Below are 17,529 nucleotides of genomic sequence, written 5' to 3'. Positions count from 1 at the left end.
ACTTCCAGATGTTCAAGCTGGTTTTAGAAAAGGTAGAGGAACCAGAGATCAAATTGCCAACATCCGCTGGATCATCAAAAAAGCAAGGGAGTTCCAGAAAAACATCTACTTCTGCTTTATCGACTATGCCAAAGCCTCTGACTGTGTGGATTACAATAAACTGTGGAAAATTCTGAAAGAGATGGGAATACCAGACCACCTGACCTGCCTCTTGAGAAATCTGTATGCAGGTCAGGAAACAACAGTTAGAACTGGACATGAAACAACAGACTGGTTCCAAATAGGGAAAGGAGTACGTCAAGGCTGTATATTGTCACCGTGCTTATTTAACTTATACACAGAGTAAATCATGAGAAACTCTGGGCTGGAGGAAGCACAAGCTGGAATCAAGATTGCCAGGAGAAATATCAATAACCTCAGACATACAGATGATACCACCCTTATGGCAGAAGGTGAAGAACTAAAGAGTCTCTTGATGAAAGTGAATGAAGAGAGTGAAAAAGTTGGCTTAAAGCTCAACATTCAGAAAACAAAGATATTGGCATCCGGTCCCATCACTTCATGGCAATTAGATGGAGAAACAGTGGAAACAGCGGCAGACTTTATTTTGGGGGGCTCCAAAATGACTGCATATGGTGACTGCAGCCATGAAATTAAAAGACGCTTACTCCTTGGGAGAAAGGTTATGACCAACCTAGACAGCATATTAAAAAGCAGAGACGTTACTTTGCCAACAAAGGTCCATCTAGTCAAAGCTATGACTTTTCCAGTAGTCATGTATGGATGTGAGAGTTGGACTATAAAGAAAGCTGAGTGTCGAAGAATTGGTGCTTTTGAACTACGGTGTTGGAAAAGACTCTTGAGAGTCCCTTAGACTGCAAGGAGATCAAACCAGTCAATCCTAAAGGAAATCAGTTCTGAATATTCATTGGAAGGACTAGTGCTGAAGGTGAAACTCCAATACTTTGGCCACCTGATGCAAAGAGCTTATTTATTTGTAAAGACCCTGATGCTGGGAAAGATTGAAGGCAGGAGGAGAAGGGGACAACAGAGGATGAGATGGTTGGATAGCATCACTGACTCAATGGACATGGGTTTGAGTAAACTCTGGAAGTTGGTCATGGACAGGGAGGCCTGGCGTGCTGCAGTCCATGGGGTCACAAAGAGTCAGACACGACTGAGTGACTGAAGACTGAGAACACCCTGGAGCCTCCATGATCCCACAGGCAGGTTTTGGCTGGGATCTCAGCACAGCAAGAAAAGGCAGATTCCTAATTACCTATTTATAAATGCTGGCCCAAATCTGATATTATGATACCGATAGATGCCCTAGCTGAATTTCAATTGACTCTGATTGTTAAGGGCTACTTCATTCATCACTATCTACAAGGAAATCAGGGGTGTGAGGTCAGATGTGCTGGAGCTAACTTCAGAATTATAAATGCCAAGAACCTTGAGGGATAGAGTTGAGTTTTTTAGAATAAAGTTTAAACAACATTTATTCTGAGCAGCTAGAACTTTGTTGCCTCTTTTTCTTGGGCACCCAAGGGCATACACCAAATAGCACTCAGTTTTATAGCCTTGGCTGAAACCAGGAAAGGGAGTTTTACTTGAAACAAACTTTCTTATTGTTTATGTATCTAACTGAGATTTGGGTGAGGGAATTTCCTGACTATAGTTCCAGTCCCTGTACGATTTGATTCAACCCAAGAGATACTGCTCTTGCCTCCAAAACTTTAACCACTGACAGCAAAATAAACCTCGCCATGTCCACTTGCATATTCAAGACTCACAAAGTATTACAAAAGCAAACCCAAGGGAATTATTTAAGGCTGAATCAATATCCATCTTAGCACCCCACTCCAGTACTCTTGCCTGGAAAATCCCATGGATGGAGGAGCCTGGTAGGCTGCAGTCCATGAGGTCGCTAAGAGTCGGACACGACTGAGCGACTTCACTTTCACTTTTCATGTATTGGAGAAGGAAATGGCAATCCACTCCAGTGTTCTTGCCTGGAGAATCCCAGGGACAGAGGAGCCTGGTAGGAGGCCGTCTATGGGGTCGCACAGAGTTGAACACGACTGAAGTGACTTAGCAGCAGCAGCAGCAGCAACACAGAGTACTTCATTTTTGCTCAAATATTCCCTTTCATTTTTGAAAAATGTATATCCTCTTTTACGCATATTATGTTTAGTATCTAATAAAATGATCATCCTAAGTTTAATTAGATGCAAAGTTCATTATTACTAGAAAAACAAAATTGAAAATTTACCATATTTTAATTAAAAATTTAAAATGAAACTATTATAGCACTCTTGTAAACTTATCCAGTGGGATAGAGGTACTATAGCGATTTGATACAATGTGGAAGGAAATTTTTCCCACTGGAGCAGATCTCAAACTGGCTGTGCCATTCCCATGCAACTGCTTTTAACCAGCGGAAGCTGACAGCCAGTGATGACGTTCAGCGTTTCACCAGCTGAAGCTAAGTAACTGAGACTTTTGAGTGACCCAGGTATAGACCCACACCAACCAACCTAAGTGAAAACTTTTTTCTCACCAAGAAAAACTGACGTTTGACCTTTGAGTGACCCACAGGCAAACTCACACCAACCTCACTGAAAACTTCTTTCTGACTAATAAAACATGGAACCTATTTACTGATGATCTACAGACTTACAAATTGTCCTGTACAGAGCTTAACCTTCAATAGTTAATTAGCAAAGTCTTCATGAACCGGTCTCTTTCCTCATAAGTGCAAATTGTTAACTTCCTCCCGTCAACAAACTATTCAGCCCAATTTTCCATGAACAGGTACACCCTTGCCTGGCAATGCGAATCACTGGATATTAGACTAGTTTTATAATATGCCTTTTCCTTGGCTTTATCACAGTGTAAAAATGGTACCATTAATGTTGTAGTTTATGCAAGATTAGGATTTATTTAATCATAAAAATCTAATTTACTTGAGCATCCTAAGGCCTCCTATACTGATTTTACTGGTTTTAATTCACACATTTCATAAACAGTCAAGATTTTCAAAATGTAGACATAAATTGAAGTAAAACTGAGTTAAAATAAATAACAGCTTTATAAACTGAATTACAGTAACCAATTTTTCTAACTTCTGACAGTGCTGCAAATTATATGAATCTACAGTTACTTTATTAGGATTATCTTTGAAAAATTGAAATTTTTGTTCACTGGGTTTAACTATGTGGCATTAAGAGCTCTGAAAATTTATGTCCTTATTGGTCATAATAAACTCTCACTCAAGGGTAATCATTGATTCATGTACAAAGACTGATATTTATTATTCTTTGATAGAGCTTTTATGTCCCCCCCCCTTTTTTTTTTGTAATTACAATTCATTAATCAGAGCCAGTCTTCTTATTCTCAGATAGTTTCTGCTTTTTCTATTAATTTATCCAAAGGCCTTGCTATTAATACAAGCTACAGGTCAAAAATTGAGTATCCGGACCAGGAGTGGAGGTGGGGTGGGAGGAGCAGAATTTAGAGCACAGGATTCTCAACACAATCCTGTTACCACAAACTTGTAAGGGTGTATGAAGTGCCTAAGGCATGATGTCCAGAATATTTTCATCAGATGCAGATATTTCATGGAAGCAGGAGGCTTAACCTTATAATTAAAGTATAATTGAAATTAAGCCTAGAACAACGGGCACAGATCTACATTTCAGTTTACACGTTAACTATTTTAACTGTGTTCATATTTTTATGACCACTCTGATTCTAGGATAAAAATGCTTGATACATGGCCAAAACTGCATACAAAACGGTAACTGTTAGTTTTATGCCTTTGTCCTAGAATACCAGGGAAGTTCCTTATATGAAAATATTTATCTAATGGTACAACTAGCTACAATTATAATAATACTGGTCTTCCATGAAAATTAATGTCCATCTCTGCCCCATAACTGATAACCTTCCCAATAAAAATTATAACTTTAATGTTGATAATATTCACCAAAGTGAAAGTCGCTTAGTCGTGTCAGACTCTTTGCGACCCCATGGACTATTACAGTCCATGGAATTCTCCAGGTCAGAATACTGGAGTGGGTAGCCTTTCCCTTCTCCAGGAAATCATCCCAACCCAGGGATCTAACCCAGGTCTCCCACACTGCACACAGATTCTTTACCAGCTGAGCCACAAGGGAAGCTTGATAATATTCACCAAGCAGGTCGTTTTTCGGAAAATTTGTTTTTAACCAAAACTACGTTTTTTAAAAGACAGGACTGATGTTATCGCAGTTACCAACTACAAATCACTACATATATTCTGAGAAGTCCTATAGTCTATAATCTTGCTGACAGTATGACATTCCAGGACATAACTGGCTATAGTCTCTACCCTTAACTAATGGAGGAAAATGCTATTCTGCTGGTAAAACTAATTACACTTTCTTTTGGTGCAAAATTAGACTTTTTCTGTAACAGCTCCCAGACAACTGAGAAAGATACTGACAAAACTGCTGAAATTATTTAGATTGTGCTCCTTCTGGTTTCATGAATTTATGACAAAGGAATACCACCATATAATGCATGCTTTAGAGAAGTAAAAGATCCTGCTACCTAGAAACAGCTTTGACTTCACTTTGGGATTTTAATAGTAAACTGATGGGTTTTCCAGCTGTCTCTGATATAGCAACTCTAGCAGGCCTACTTCTGTGAGATTTTGATTTCTACTTCCTCTATCACAGCAATTCTGGTATCTCTACCTCACTTAACATGGATTTTTTTTTTTTTACTAATAATTATAGTATTATTATCGCAAAAAAATACAAATTAGAATCAGTCAAAGGAGAGATATATAGGTCAATATCTAGAAGGTTTTGAAACATAAATATCCACTGTCCTCTCTCTGTGCAGTCAGGATATGTAACCATCATGTCATTCTTGAAAAAAAAATTTTAATTGGAGGATAGATTTGTTGCTGTTGCTGCTGTTCAAGTTTCAAATGCCATTCTAGAGTTAGATCTACTCAATCCACTCTTCTTGCTAGTATCTAAGATGACCTAATAATCTTTTCACACCAGTGGCTGCTCAGAGAGAAAAAGGAATATATCTCGAAAAATCTAGCTGTAGGACCTAACCAATATATACCAACAGGAAAAGGAAAGTGTGCATTGGACTGGGTCCTGGGCGGGCAGGACTTAATGTTGAATAAAAGACGGTTTCTCAATGTGGGAGCATTCTACAACAAAGAATTTAACACATTATCAGGACCCCCAGACTATAGCACTAACACTAGGATGCTAAAATCAATACTAGAATGGGGTCTGAAAACTTGAGTGAAAAATGACTGTTCAGTGAAGGAGCAATGCCAGAATTGCTGTGACAGAGGAAGAAGGAATCAAAATCATACAGAAATAGGCAAATTAGAGTTGCCATGGCATTCCAGGGACAGGTGAATAGAGTTCTATATGCTCCTTGTGGTTTCTCTTCTGCTCATGCATTTTAAAGATTCTCTCTATTAAACACATCAAATTACATAATTTGAGTGTGAGATCTCTTTCCTTCCTGGACCCTAAAAGAAAGTGAAAACGTTAGTCGCTTAGTCGTGTTTGACTCTGTAACCCCTTGGACAGTAGCCCGCCAGGCTCCTCTATCCATGGGATTTTCCAGGCAAAAATACTGGAGTGGGTAGACATTCCCTTTTCCAGGGGATCGTCCAAACCACGGAAATGAAACCAGGTCTCCTGCATTTCAGGCAGATTCTCCATGATTTGAGCTACCAGGGAAGCCTGGACCCTGACTCTTACACAATGTAGGATTACGAATGAAAACAATGTAAACTCAAGCGGTGATCATAAACATGCAGCCTGGTGGTGAGTGAGTGGTAAAGCAACTGAACCACAAGCAGTCTCATTTGCTATTCATTATATGCCACACACACTCAAACACATTCAAGGATCGCAAGAAAATTAGTCCAAATATTTACTGTTAATTTTTAAAAAGCAGAAAGTGAAACTACAAACACTCTTAGCTATAAACACTTACTAATAAGCCCAAATGTTTTTAAACCATCAGTTTAAAAATTTGGTTTTGGTAAGTGAATATATTTATTACCCCATCCGAATGGATAAACTATGGAATAATCTGCATAGAAGCGTGTGTGTGGCGGGGGGGGAGGGGTGGCAGGGGGGAATGGTTTAGAAATCTCTGGATATGTAAGAATGTACAGCCAACCATACTGATGAAAACTATGCATAGCACAAAAAATCTGAAATGAAACTTCAACCACCTAGTCTGCAAATGGAAAGAGAGTCACTAGGTTTCTTCTAATCCAGGGGATAAACCAGGCTCCAAAGAAGGGTTATTTATTATCCAGCAAGGAGACGGATTTAAGACCACCCCATGCCACAATTGCTTGAGCCTGTGAGAATCCATAAGCAGCTGTATTATAAACACAGGAGATGAATATAACAGTACAGTATTATAGGAACTTTATGTGAAGAGCTGGGACCAAAGACTTCCCCACAGACAGCTGTGATGAGAAGCGCCCTGTGAGCACTCCTATGCCTGGGGACACTGGCCGGGAAGAGAGACATGGTCACAGCAACTCAGACTGTAGGGTGTCCAGTTCTTCCTCTGTGGTTGACCACGCCAACAGAAGGCAAGGCCAGAAAGGGGCGTGTAATATGATGCTAGGGAATATTTGTCACAAGATATACAATGCTTATTGATTTTCTTTTAATAAAATTTCTCTATTATGGCTTGAAAACTGCTGAGGGGGTGCCAGCTACTAGGCTGTCCAGTGAAAGCAGTTTTTCCAAATCCTTCCTACTGTTCACATCTCCGACCTTAAAATTGGCTGTGCCTACCTGTTCATTCTCTCTTATGCATACACATGTGCACATTCTTATGGGAAAGTTATAGACAGTCTATACTTCACTAAGTAAGAGAAAATTCGTAATCCCGAGTGCAACACCAGGGCTTTCCTGGTGGCTCAGTCAGTAAAGAATTCGCCTGCAATGCAGGAGACAAAGATTCAATCCCTGGGTCGGGAAGATCCCCTGGAGTAGGAAATGGCAACCCATTCCAGTATTCTTGCCTGGGAAATCCCATGGACAAAAGAGCCCGGTGGCCTACAGTCTATGAGGTTGCAAAGAGTCGGATATGACTTAGTGACTAATCCACCACCACTAGGGCAACACTAGAAAGGGAAGGAGATGGACCCAATGAAGGAGGGTCATGTGAGGGCAAAGGGCTGACCTCTTTTTGTTTCCAGCTGTGGAAAAGGGCTGGTAAGCATCTTTCAACTCCCCCTCCCTCCTCCTCCTATTTTTACCTCTTCCCCTCCCCCCTTTTTTCCTCCTCCCCCTTTTATTCTATTTTGTCTGCTTTTAATCTATTTTCTAGCCTGGAAAGATTCCAGGCTAGAAAGGAACCATCTGGAAGTCACTGTGTTGAACTGGAGGAGATATTACCAGTTATAATGGAAGAAGGGGCATACCCTTGAGGCTAAAGAATGTAGCCTTCCAAAGAAGAGCTTGGTGACCAACGGCTGCAGCATATTTTCTTTCCAGGCACTGGGCAAACAACAAAATTAATCAAACTTTTTTCCCGGTCTCACCCTCCACACAACCTAGGTGGCCAAAACTTCCCTGCCTCCCTCTATTGTCAAAAATGCATACTGGTCAGCTCATCCCAGTGCTTGACCCAAAGGAGTCACATGAATAAATACACTTATTAGAAATGAGTTGATGAGGACTATAATTTCCCAAATTATCTTCCACTCTACCAAATCAAAACATCCTTTATTGAGACCAGCTTCTTGTTGTTGATCAGTCACTCAGTAGTGTCCAGCTCTTTGAGACTCCATGGACTGCAGCATGCCAGGCCTCCCTGTCTTTCATCATCTCTTGAAGTTTGCCCAAGTTCACGTCCGTTGCATCAGTGATGCAATCAAACCATCTCATCCACTGACACTCTTTCTTCTCCTCCTGCTCTCAATCTTTCCCAGCATCAGGGACTTTTCCAAAGAGTTGGCTATTCACATCAGATGACCAAAATACTGGAGCTTCAGCTTCAGCATCAGTCCTCCCAACAAGTATGCAGGATTGATTTCCCTTAAGATGGAGAAACAGTGGAAACAGTGGCAGACTTTATTTTTTGGGGCTCCAAAATCACTGCAGATGGTGACAGCAGCCATTAAATTAAAAGACACTTACTCCTTGGAAGGAAAGTTATAGCCAACCTAGACAGCATATTCAAAAACAGAGACATTACTTTGCCAACAAAGGTCCATCTAGTCAAGGCTATGGTTTTTCTAGTGCTCATGTATGGATGTGAGTTGGACTGTGAAGAAAGCTGAGTGCCAAAGAATTGATGCTTTTGAACTGTGGTGTTGGAGAAGACTCTTGAGAGTCCCTTGGACTGCAAGGAAATCCAACCAGTTCATCGTAAAGGAGATCAGTCCTGGGTGTTCTTTGGAAGGACTGTTACTAAAGCTGAAACTCCAATACTTTGGCCACCTGATGTGAAGAGTTGAATCATTGGAAAAGACTCTGATGCTGAGAGGGATTGAAGGCAGGAGGAGAAGGGGACAACAGAGGATGAGATGGCTGGATGGCATCACTGACTTGATGGACGTGAGTTTGAGTGAACTCCGGGAATTGGTGATGGACAGGGAGGCCTGGCATGCTGCAATTCATGGGGTCGCAAAGAGTCAGACACAACTGAGCGACTAAACTGAACTGAAGATAGACTGGTTTGATCTCCTTGCAACCAAAGGACTCTCAGGAGTCTTTTCCAACACCACAATTCAAAGGCATTAATTCTTTGGTGCTCTGCCTTCTTTAAGGTCCAGCTCTCAGAATGACACATGAGTAGTGGCAAGACCATAGCCTTGATTATAGGGACTTTTTCAGCAGAGTAATGTCTCTGCTTTTAACACACTGTCTAGGTTTGTCATAGCTTTCCTGCCAAGAAGCAATCATCTGATTTCATGGTTGAAGCCATCATCCACAGTGATTTTAGAGCCCAAGAAGAGGAAATCTGTCACTATGTCACCTTTTCTTCTTCCATTTCCACGAAGTAATGGGGTTGGATGCCATGATCTTAGTTTTGTTTAATATTTAGTTTTAAGCCAGCTCTTTTACACTCCTCCTTCACCCTCATCAAGAGGCTCTTTAGTTCCTCTTTGCTTTCTGCCATTAGGGTGGCATCAACAGCATATCTGAGGTTGTTGATGTTTCTCCCGCCTATCTTGATTCCAGCTTGCAACTCATCCAGCCCCGCATTTCTCATGATGTGCTCAGCATATAGATTAAACAAACAGGGTGACAGCAGACAGCCCTGTCATACTCCTTTCTCAATCTTGAAGCAATCAGTTGTTCCATATAGGGATCTAATTGTTGCTTCTTGAACCACCTACAGGCTTTTCAGGAGACAGGTAAAGTAGTCTGGTATTCCCAACTCTCTAAGGGCTTTCCACAGTTTGTCATGATCCACACAGTCAAAAGCTTTAGTGTAGTCGATGAAACTGAGATAGACGTTTTTCTGGAACTCCCTTGCTTTCTATATAATCCAGTAAAATGTTGGCAATTTGATCTCTGGTTCCTCTTCCTTTTCTAAACCCAGCCTGGACATCTGGAGTTCTTGGTTCACATAATGCTGAAGCCTAGCATGCAAGATTTTAAGCATGACCTTACTAGCAAAGAAATAGAGGGAAACAATAGAATTGGAAAGACTAGAGATCTCTTAAAGAAAATCTGAGATACCAAGGAAATATTCCATGCAAAGACTGGCACAATAAGGGACAGAAATGGTAGGGACCTAACTAAAGCAAAAGATATTAAGAAAAAGTGGCAAGAATACACAGAAAAATTATACAAAAAAGATCTTCAGGACCCAGATAATCACACTGGTGTGATCACTCACCTAGAGCCAGATATCCTGGAATGCAAAGTCAAGTGGGCCTTAGGAAGCATCACTACGAACAAAGCTAGTGGAGGTGATAGAATTCCAGTTGAGCTATTTCAGATCCTAAAAGATGATACTGTGGGGAGGGAGGAGGGAGGAGGGTTCAGGATGGGGAACACATGTATACCTGTGGCGGATTCATTTTGATATTTGGCAAAACTAATACAATTATGTAAAGTTTAAAAATAAAATAAAATTAAAAAAAAAAAGATGATACTGTGAAAGTGTTGCACTCAATATGAATGCAAATTTGGAAAACTCAAAAGGCCACAGGACTGGAAAAGGTCAGTTTTCATTCCAATTCCAAAGAAAGGCAATGCCAAAGAATTCTCAAATTACCTCACAATTGCACTCATCTCACACACTAGCAAGTAATGCTCAAAATTCTCCAAGCCAGGCTTCAACAGTGTGTGAACCATGAACTTCCAGATGTTCTAGTTGGATTTAGAAAAGGCAAAAGAACCAGAGATCAAACTGCCAACATGCAGTGGAATATCAAAAAACCAAGAGAGTTCCAGAAAAATATCTACTTTGGCTTTATTGACTACACCAAAGCCTTTGACTCTGTGGATCACAACAAACCGTGGAAAATGCTTAAAGAGATGGGAATACCTGACCACCTGATCTGCCTCCTGAGAAATCTGTATGCAGGTCAAGAAGCAACAGTTAGAACCGGACATGGAACAAAGGACTGGTTCCAAATAGGGAAAGGAGTACATCAAGGCTATATATTGTCACTCTGGCTATTTTAACTTATATGCAGAGTACATCATGCAAAAAGCTGGGCTGGATGAAGCACAAGCTGGAATCAAGATTGCCATGAGAAACATCAATAACCTCAGATATGCAGATGACACCACTCTTATGGCAGAAAGCGAAGAAGACCTAAAGAACCTCTTGATGAAAGTGAAAGAGGAGAGTGAAAAAGTTGGCTTAAAACTCAACATTCAGAAAACTAAGGTCATGGCATCTGGTCCCATCACTTCATGGCAAATAGATGGGAAACAATGGAGACAGTGACAAGACTTTATTTTTTTGGGGGGGGGCCTCCAAAATCACTGCAGATGGTGACAGCAGCCATGAAATTAAAAGACACTTGCTCCTTGGAAGAAAAGCTATGATCAACGTAGATAACACATTAAGCACAGACATTACTTTGCCAACAAAGGTCCATCTAGTCAAAACTATGGTTTTTCCAGTAGTCGTGTAAGGATGTGAGAGCCAGATTATAAAGAAAGCCAAGCACCGAAGAATTGATGCTTTTGAACTGTGGTGTTGGAGAAGACTCTTGAGAGTTCCTTGGACGGCAAGGAGATACAACCAGTCCATCCTAAAAGAAATCAGTCCTGAATATTCATTGGAAGGACTGATGCTGAAGCTGAAACTCCAATATTTTGGACACCTGATGTGAAGGAATGACTCATTGGAAAAGACTCTGATGATGGGAAAGATTGAGGGCAGAAGGAGAAGGGGATGACAGAGGATGAGATGGTTGGATGGCATCACTGACTCAATGGACATGAGTTTGAGCAAGCTCTGGGAGTTGGTGATGGACAGGGAGGCCTGGTGTGCTGCAGTCCATGGGGTTGCAAAGAGTCAGACACAACTGAATGAATGAACTGAACTAAACTATTAGCATGGGAAATGAGTGCAACTGTCCAATGGTTAGCACATTCTTAGTACTCCCGTTCTTGGGAATTGGGATGAGGAATGACCTTTTCCAGTCTACAACCACTGTTGGATCTTCCAGATTTGCTGACATATTTAATGCAACACCTTGATGTCATTCTCCTTTAGGGTTTTGAACAGTTCTACTGGAATTTCATCGTATGCACTAACTATTAACAGCAATGCTTCCTAAGGCCCACTTGACTTCACACTCCAGAATGTCTTTCTGTGGGTGAATGACCACTCAGCTGTAGCGATCCAATTCATTAAGATCTTTTTTGTACAATTCTTCAGTGTATTCTCATCATCTCCTCTTGATCCCTTCAGCATCTACTAGGGCTCTACCATTTCTGTCCTTTATTGTGCCTATCTTTGGGTGAAATCTTCAAAACAAAATGAAGCAGGACAAAGGCTAACTGAATTCTGCCACGAGAATGCACTGGTCATAGCTAACACCCTTTGTCAACAACTCAAGAGACGACTTTACACATGGACATCATCAAATGGTCAATACCGAAATCAAACTTATTACATTCCTTGTAGCTGAAGATGGAGAAGCTGTATACAGTTGGCAAAAACAAGACCTGGCGCTGACTGTGGCTCTGATCACCAGCTTTTCATAGCAAAATTCAGGCTTAAATGAAAGAAAAGGGGGGAAACCACCAGGCACAACTGAAATCAAATCCTCTATGAAAATGCAGTAGAAGTAATGACTGCTGCTGCTGCTGCGTTGCTTCAGTCGTGTCCGACTCTGCTCGACCCCATAGACAGCAGCCCATCAGGCTCCCCTGTCCCTGGGATTCTCCAGGAAAGAACACTGGAGTGGGTTGCCATTCCCTTCTCCAGGGGATCTTCCTAACCCAGGGACTGAACCCGGTTCTCACGCATTGCAGGCAGACACTTTACCATCTGAGCCACGAGGGAAGCCCACCTTAAGGGAAGGAGGCCTAAAGGAAGGAGGCCTTCGGAAGGGAAGTGACGTACTGAGCCCTGGATTCAGGTGATGGGACTCATGGACCTCAGGTGCTTGCCAAGGCCTGCACACCCTCCTGCGACGCACGGCCACGCAGGGCAACGCCTTACCTTACCGCACTGCTTACACTTTCCTTCCTGCCGACGCCTGTGCACCCAGTGGTGACGCACAAAGTTCTGTGGGAAAACAAAAGTAAACGAATACGTTTCAATCTGCAAACTCCAGAACTCTTTTTTTTAAAGTGTTTTAAGAGTAGAGATTTCCATGAACAATCATTTAAGCCCATCTTAGCACAAAAACAAGTATGTGCCTGTGTGATCTGTTTAACAATAAACACGAATCCACTTGGGAAAACGAAGCTAAGTCTCCATCTTTGGTGATCTTTCATGTTTGCAGAAACCATCAGTCATGCCTTCTCTCTGCAGCTTCCTGGTGACAAATGCCTGTAATGAATTCCTGGTACTCTGCTTTCTTCTTAGTAAAAACATGGTTAGGTTTGTGACCTTGGGCTGGGAGGTAACTGAGGCGGGTAAGAAATATTCTTAAAGAAAGGAGGTGAAGGAGAGAAGGACAAAGACATCCATTTTAGAAAACAAATGTGTATTTAATGCTTTATAAGTGCCAGGCAAGCATCATACTCAACATTTGTGTTAGGAAGAATTTTAAAGAAATCAAATTCTCAGAAAGAAATAGATCTCATGATTTGAGAGTTTGTTTGTTTGTTTTTTAACCAGCGAAAGTAAAGGAAGAGAAACGCTGAAGAAAACTGATGACAAAGACAAGAGACATGGGCATATCGTGAAATTCTGTAATGAGGTTGTCCTTAGGTATTCTGAATGGGATCAGTTTCCAAGGTCTATCCTGGGCTTGTTTGTGTGTGTGCTTAGTCGCTTAGTTGTGTCCAATTCTTTTGTGACCCCATGGACTGCAACCTACCAGGCTCCTCCGTCCATGGGATTTTCCAGGCAAGAGTACTGGAGTGGGGTGCCATTGCCTTCTCTGCTTAGTAGCTTAGTTGTGTCCAATTCTTTTGTGACCCCAGGGGCTGTAGCCCCCCAGGCTCCTCTGTCCATGGGATTCTCCAGGCAAGAATACTAGAATGGGTTGCTGTTTCCTTCTCCAGGGGAGCTTCTCAACACAGGGATCCAACCCATGTCTCCTGCATCTCCTGCCCTGGCAGGTGAGTTCTTTACCACTGCACCACCTGGGAACCCCCATTCTTGGCTTGTGCTGTAGGAAACATGGAAGGTCCTTTTCCTTCTAAATAGATAATCACTCAAGAAGCACATGTCACCCAGCTGTTGGGATGCTTTATAAGAGAGAAAGTGGTCTTCAGGCCTAATGCTACAGGTAAACCCTAGTAACCTACACACAATTCATCTCTCTTAGGCCAATTCACCTAAAATACTTGTTAATGTTTTTATCCTGTCCTTTTCTAAGAACACATACTTTACCTGAAATTAACATTTGTATTGTCAGCCCACAGTCCATGTTTTCCCTTTAAAGTAGGCCCTCTAATATATATTCAATTGCAAATACTTGCTGCTGCTGCTGCTGCTAAGTCGCTTCAGTCGTGTCCGTGTCCGACTCTGTGAGACCCCAGAGATGGCAGCCCACCAGGCTCCCCCGTCCCTGGGATTCTCCAGGCAAGAGTACTGGAATGGGTTGCCATTTCCTTCTCCAATGCATGAAAGTGAAAAGTGAAAGTGAAGTCGCTCAGTCGTGTCCGACTCTTCGCAACCCCATGGACTGCAGCCTACCAGGCTCCACCGTCCATGGGATTTTCCAGGCAAGAGTACTGGAGTGGGGTGCCATTGCCTTCTCCGTGCAAATACTTACCTAATGCCTACTATCCAGGCATTGTTCAAAGTAAGGAGGGACACAGAAAACATCAATGTCAAGAAAAAAAATGTTAAGACATGAAATTCAGAGTGACAAAGATACCTCTAACAAGCATTAGCATTATCAACTCCAAATTGTCACATCTATTTCTCTTCATTATGTCAAACCAATTTAAATTAAAACTTAACAAAGATCCTGGAGGAACAATGGTCTTTTAACTATAATAAGATATAAAGAAGTATAATGGTCCTACTAATTAGTCTAGTTTTTGTCTTGCTTTTTCTACTGTGGCAGTTTAATAAAATAAGGACACAATTCTTACACTGTTCTCAGAAAGAAGCTAATAATAATAGTTAACATTTCTTGAGTACTATCTCTGTGTCAGGCACTTTTTAAAATGCCTTAAAATACATATCTAATACCATACACAAAAATAAGCTCAAAATGGATTAAAGATCTAAATGTAAAACCTGAAAACTATAAAATTCTTAGAGGAAAACATAGGCAGAACACTGTCTGACATAAACCACAGCAAGATCCTCCATGACCCACCTCTCAGTGTAATGGAAACAAAAACAAAATAAACAGATGGGGCCTAATTAACCTTAAAAGCTTTTGCACAATGAAGGAAACAATAAACAAGGGAAAAGGCAGTCTTTAGAATGGGAGAAAATAATGGCAAAAGAAACAACTGACAAAGAATGAATCTCCAAAATACATAAGCAGCTCACACAGCTCAACACCAGAAAAACGAACAACCCAATCAAAAAGCGGGCCAAAGAACTAAACAGACGTTTCTCCATAGAAGACATATGGATGGCTAATACACACATGAAAAGACGCTCAACGTCACTCATTATCAGAGAAATGCAAATCAAAACCACAATGAGTACCATCTCAAGGTGGTCAGAATAGCCGCCATCAAAACGTCTACAAACAATAAATGCTGGAGAGGGTGTGGAGAAAAGGGAACCCTCTTACACTGTTGGTGGGAATGCAAACTGTTGCCACCATGGAGAATAGTGTGGAGATTCCTTAAAATACTGGGAACAGAATTGCCATACCACCCGGCAATGCCACTGCTGGGCATACACACCAAAGAAACCAGAATTGAAAGAGACACACATACCCCAGTGGTAATTGCAGCACTGTTTACAATAGCTAGGACATGGAAGCAACCTAGATGTCCACTGGCAGACAAAAGGATAAGGAAGTTGTGGTACATATGTACAATGGAATATTACTCAGCTATAAAAAGGAGCACATTTGAGTCAGTTCTTATGAGATGGATAAAACTGGAGTCTATTACACAGAGTGAAGTAAGCCAGAAAGAGAAACACCAATAGAGTATATTAACACATATATGGAATTTAGGAAGACGGCAATGATGATCTTATATGTAAGACAGTAAAAGAGACACAGATGTAAAGAACAGACTTTTGGACTCTTGTGGGAGAAGGCAAATGGTGGGAGAAGGTGGGATGATTTGAGAGAATAGCACTGAAACATGTATATTAATATATGTAAAATAGATGACCAGTGCAAGTTTGATGCATGAAGCAGGGCACTCAAAACCAGTGCTCTGGGACCACCCAGAGGGATGGGGTGGGGAGGGAAGTGGGAAGGGGATTCAGGATGGGAGGACATATGTGTACCCGTGGCTGATTCATGTTGATGTATGGCAAAAACCATCACAATGTTGTAATTATCCTCCAATTAAACTAATTAATTTAAAAAATGCCTTACATATAATAATAATTTTAATTTTCATGAGAATTTTTGTGAATAGAGGTGCTATAGAGTTGATAAGTACTAGTAAAACCCTGAGTTGGTAAAAACATTGAAATATGTCTATACTGATTGATAAATTGCAGTTCGGTGCTTCTACCATCCCTCTGGCTCCTCCATAGCTACCATAGCACCCTCCATGCCCTCAACACTGCACACCATTTCTACCTCCTCATTATTAAGAAATTAGAACGTTAATTCTGGGCATAACAGGTCTCTAAAATTCTGGAGCTCTCTTCTGAAAATAAACCATGTTGTCTGGACAATGCCATTGGGTTCCACCACAAAGTCAGAAAACTGGGCTATGCCCCACTGATGGCAGCTGTCTGTCCAGGTATCAATATAAACAATTTAGGGGCCTATGGCTGCAAGTCCAGGAACCTGCTTACTGTCCATACCTCCAGGTCAGTGCAGAAACTCTACTGGGATGAAGGTACCAGACCCTTCACCTCATAGATGAGGCAGACTGCTCCAGCTTTTCAGCCCACTCACATGAGAAGTTCTGCCTGGGAGGACGGGGGCCAACTGCTAATTGTACTCTATCCCAATTCACATCATTGTAGGGCAGCTTATCAAAAGGTCTGACTTGAATTATCATCATCATCCTCATTTTACAGATGATGGAACTAAGGTATAGAGTGGTGACTTCAAATGTTAAGGGCTGAGCAAGGATTCAAAGGCTGGCAAAAGAGCCTGTATTCTCAAGCACTCTGTTGCAGGGCCTCTTCTCTGCTCTGAAGCATCAAGTTCAAGCTCTTTCAATAAATGATTTCAATGACAGTCAGTAGTGGAAATATTGAATACATAAAAATGTCAGGCGGTATTATGAGAGATAGAAAAATTTACTATAATTGCTGTTAGTTTAGCAGAAGCTGGGGGAGAATGAACAATAACACTGATGTTAAGAGAAACTCTGCTTATTGAGATTATAAATCACCTAATGACTCTCCATTTAAGAATTGAAGGAGGGAAACACTGGAAAAATTTGATGCAATTACCTATGAGAAATCATGATTGACTCATGGGATTATTTAGTGAGTGACAACCTTAATCAAAAGATTAAACCAGCAATTTCCACAAATCAACAATTACTCAGAAACTATGAGACTGACGATGAATCATTTGTGAGGCGACATATATTGTTTGGTAAACAGATTTATAATACCATGTAGTTTAGTTTATTTAGGGAATAAAAGAGAACATTTTTAAATTGCTTATTTAAATACTTATGACTTTGCAAGTTGAATATTTTTAATATCACCCTTCCTAGGAAACAGGTAGGCAATTGAGGCACAGACAAAATAACTCAT

At 41.1% G+C, this 17,529-nt stretch overlaps 1 protein-coding gene across 2 annotated transcripts in view; it reads right to left on the bottom strand.

The window, feature by feature from the left end:
- Positions 1–17,529, bottom strand: part of DGKI (diacylglycerol kinase iota) — a 517,513-nt gene that overhangs the window by 268,503 nt on the left and 231,481 nt on the right. For both annotated transcript variants that reach the window (XM_027538894.1, XM_027538896.1), the window contains exon 6: positions 12,700–12,765. In XM_027538894.1, coding sequence (XP_027394695.1) covers positions 12,700–12,765 — 66 coding nt within the window. The remainder of the gene's footprint in view (positions 1–12,699; positions 12,766–17,529) is intronic.

Source organism: Bos indicus x Bos taurus, chromosome 4, assembly GCF_003369695.1.
Source record: "Bos indicus x Bos taurus breed Angus x Brahman F1 hybrid chromosome 4, Bos_hybrid_MaternalHap_v2.0, whole genome shotgun sequence".
Lineage (NCBI taxonomy): Eukaryota > Metazoa > Chordata > Mammalia > Artiodactyla > Bovidae > Bos > Bos indicus x Bos taurus.
Note: the sequence above shows the minus strand (reverse complement) of the source record. Positions and strands in the feature narration are given on the sequence as shown.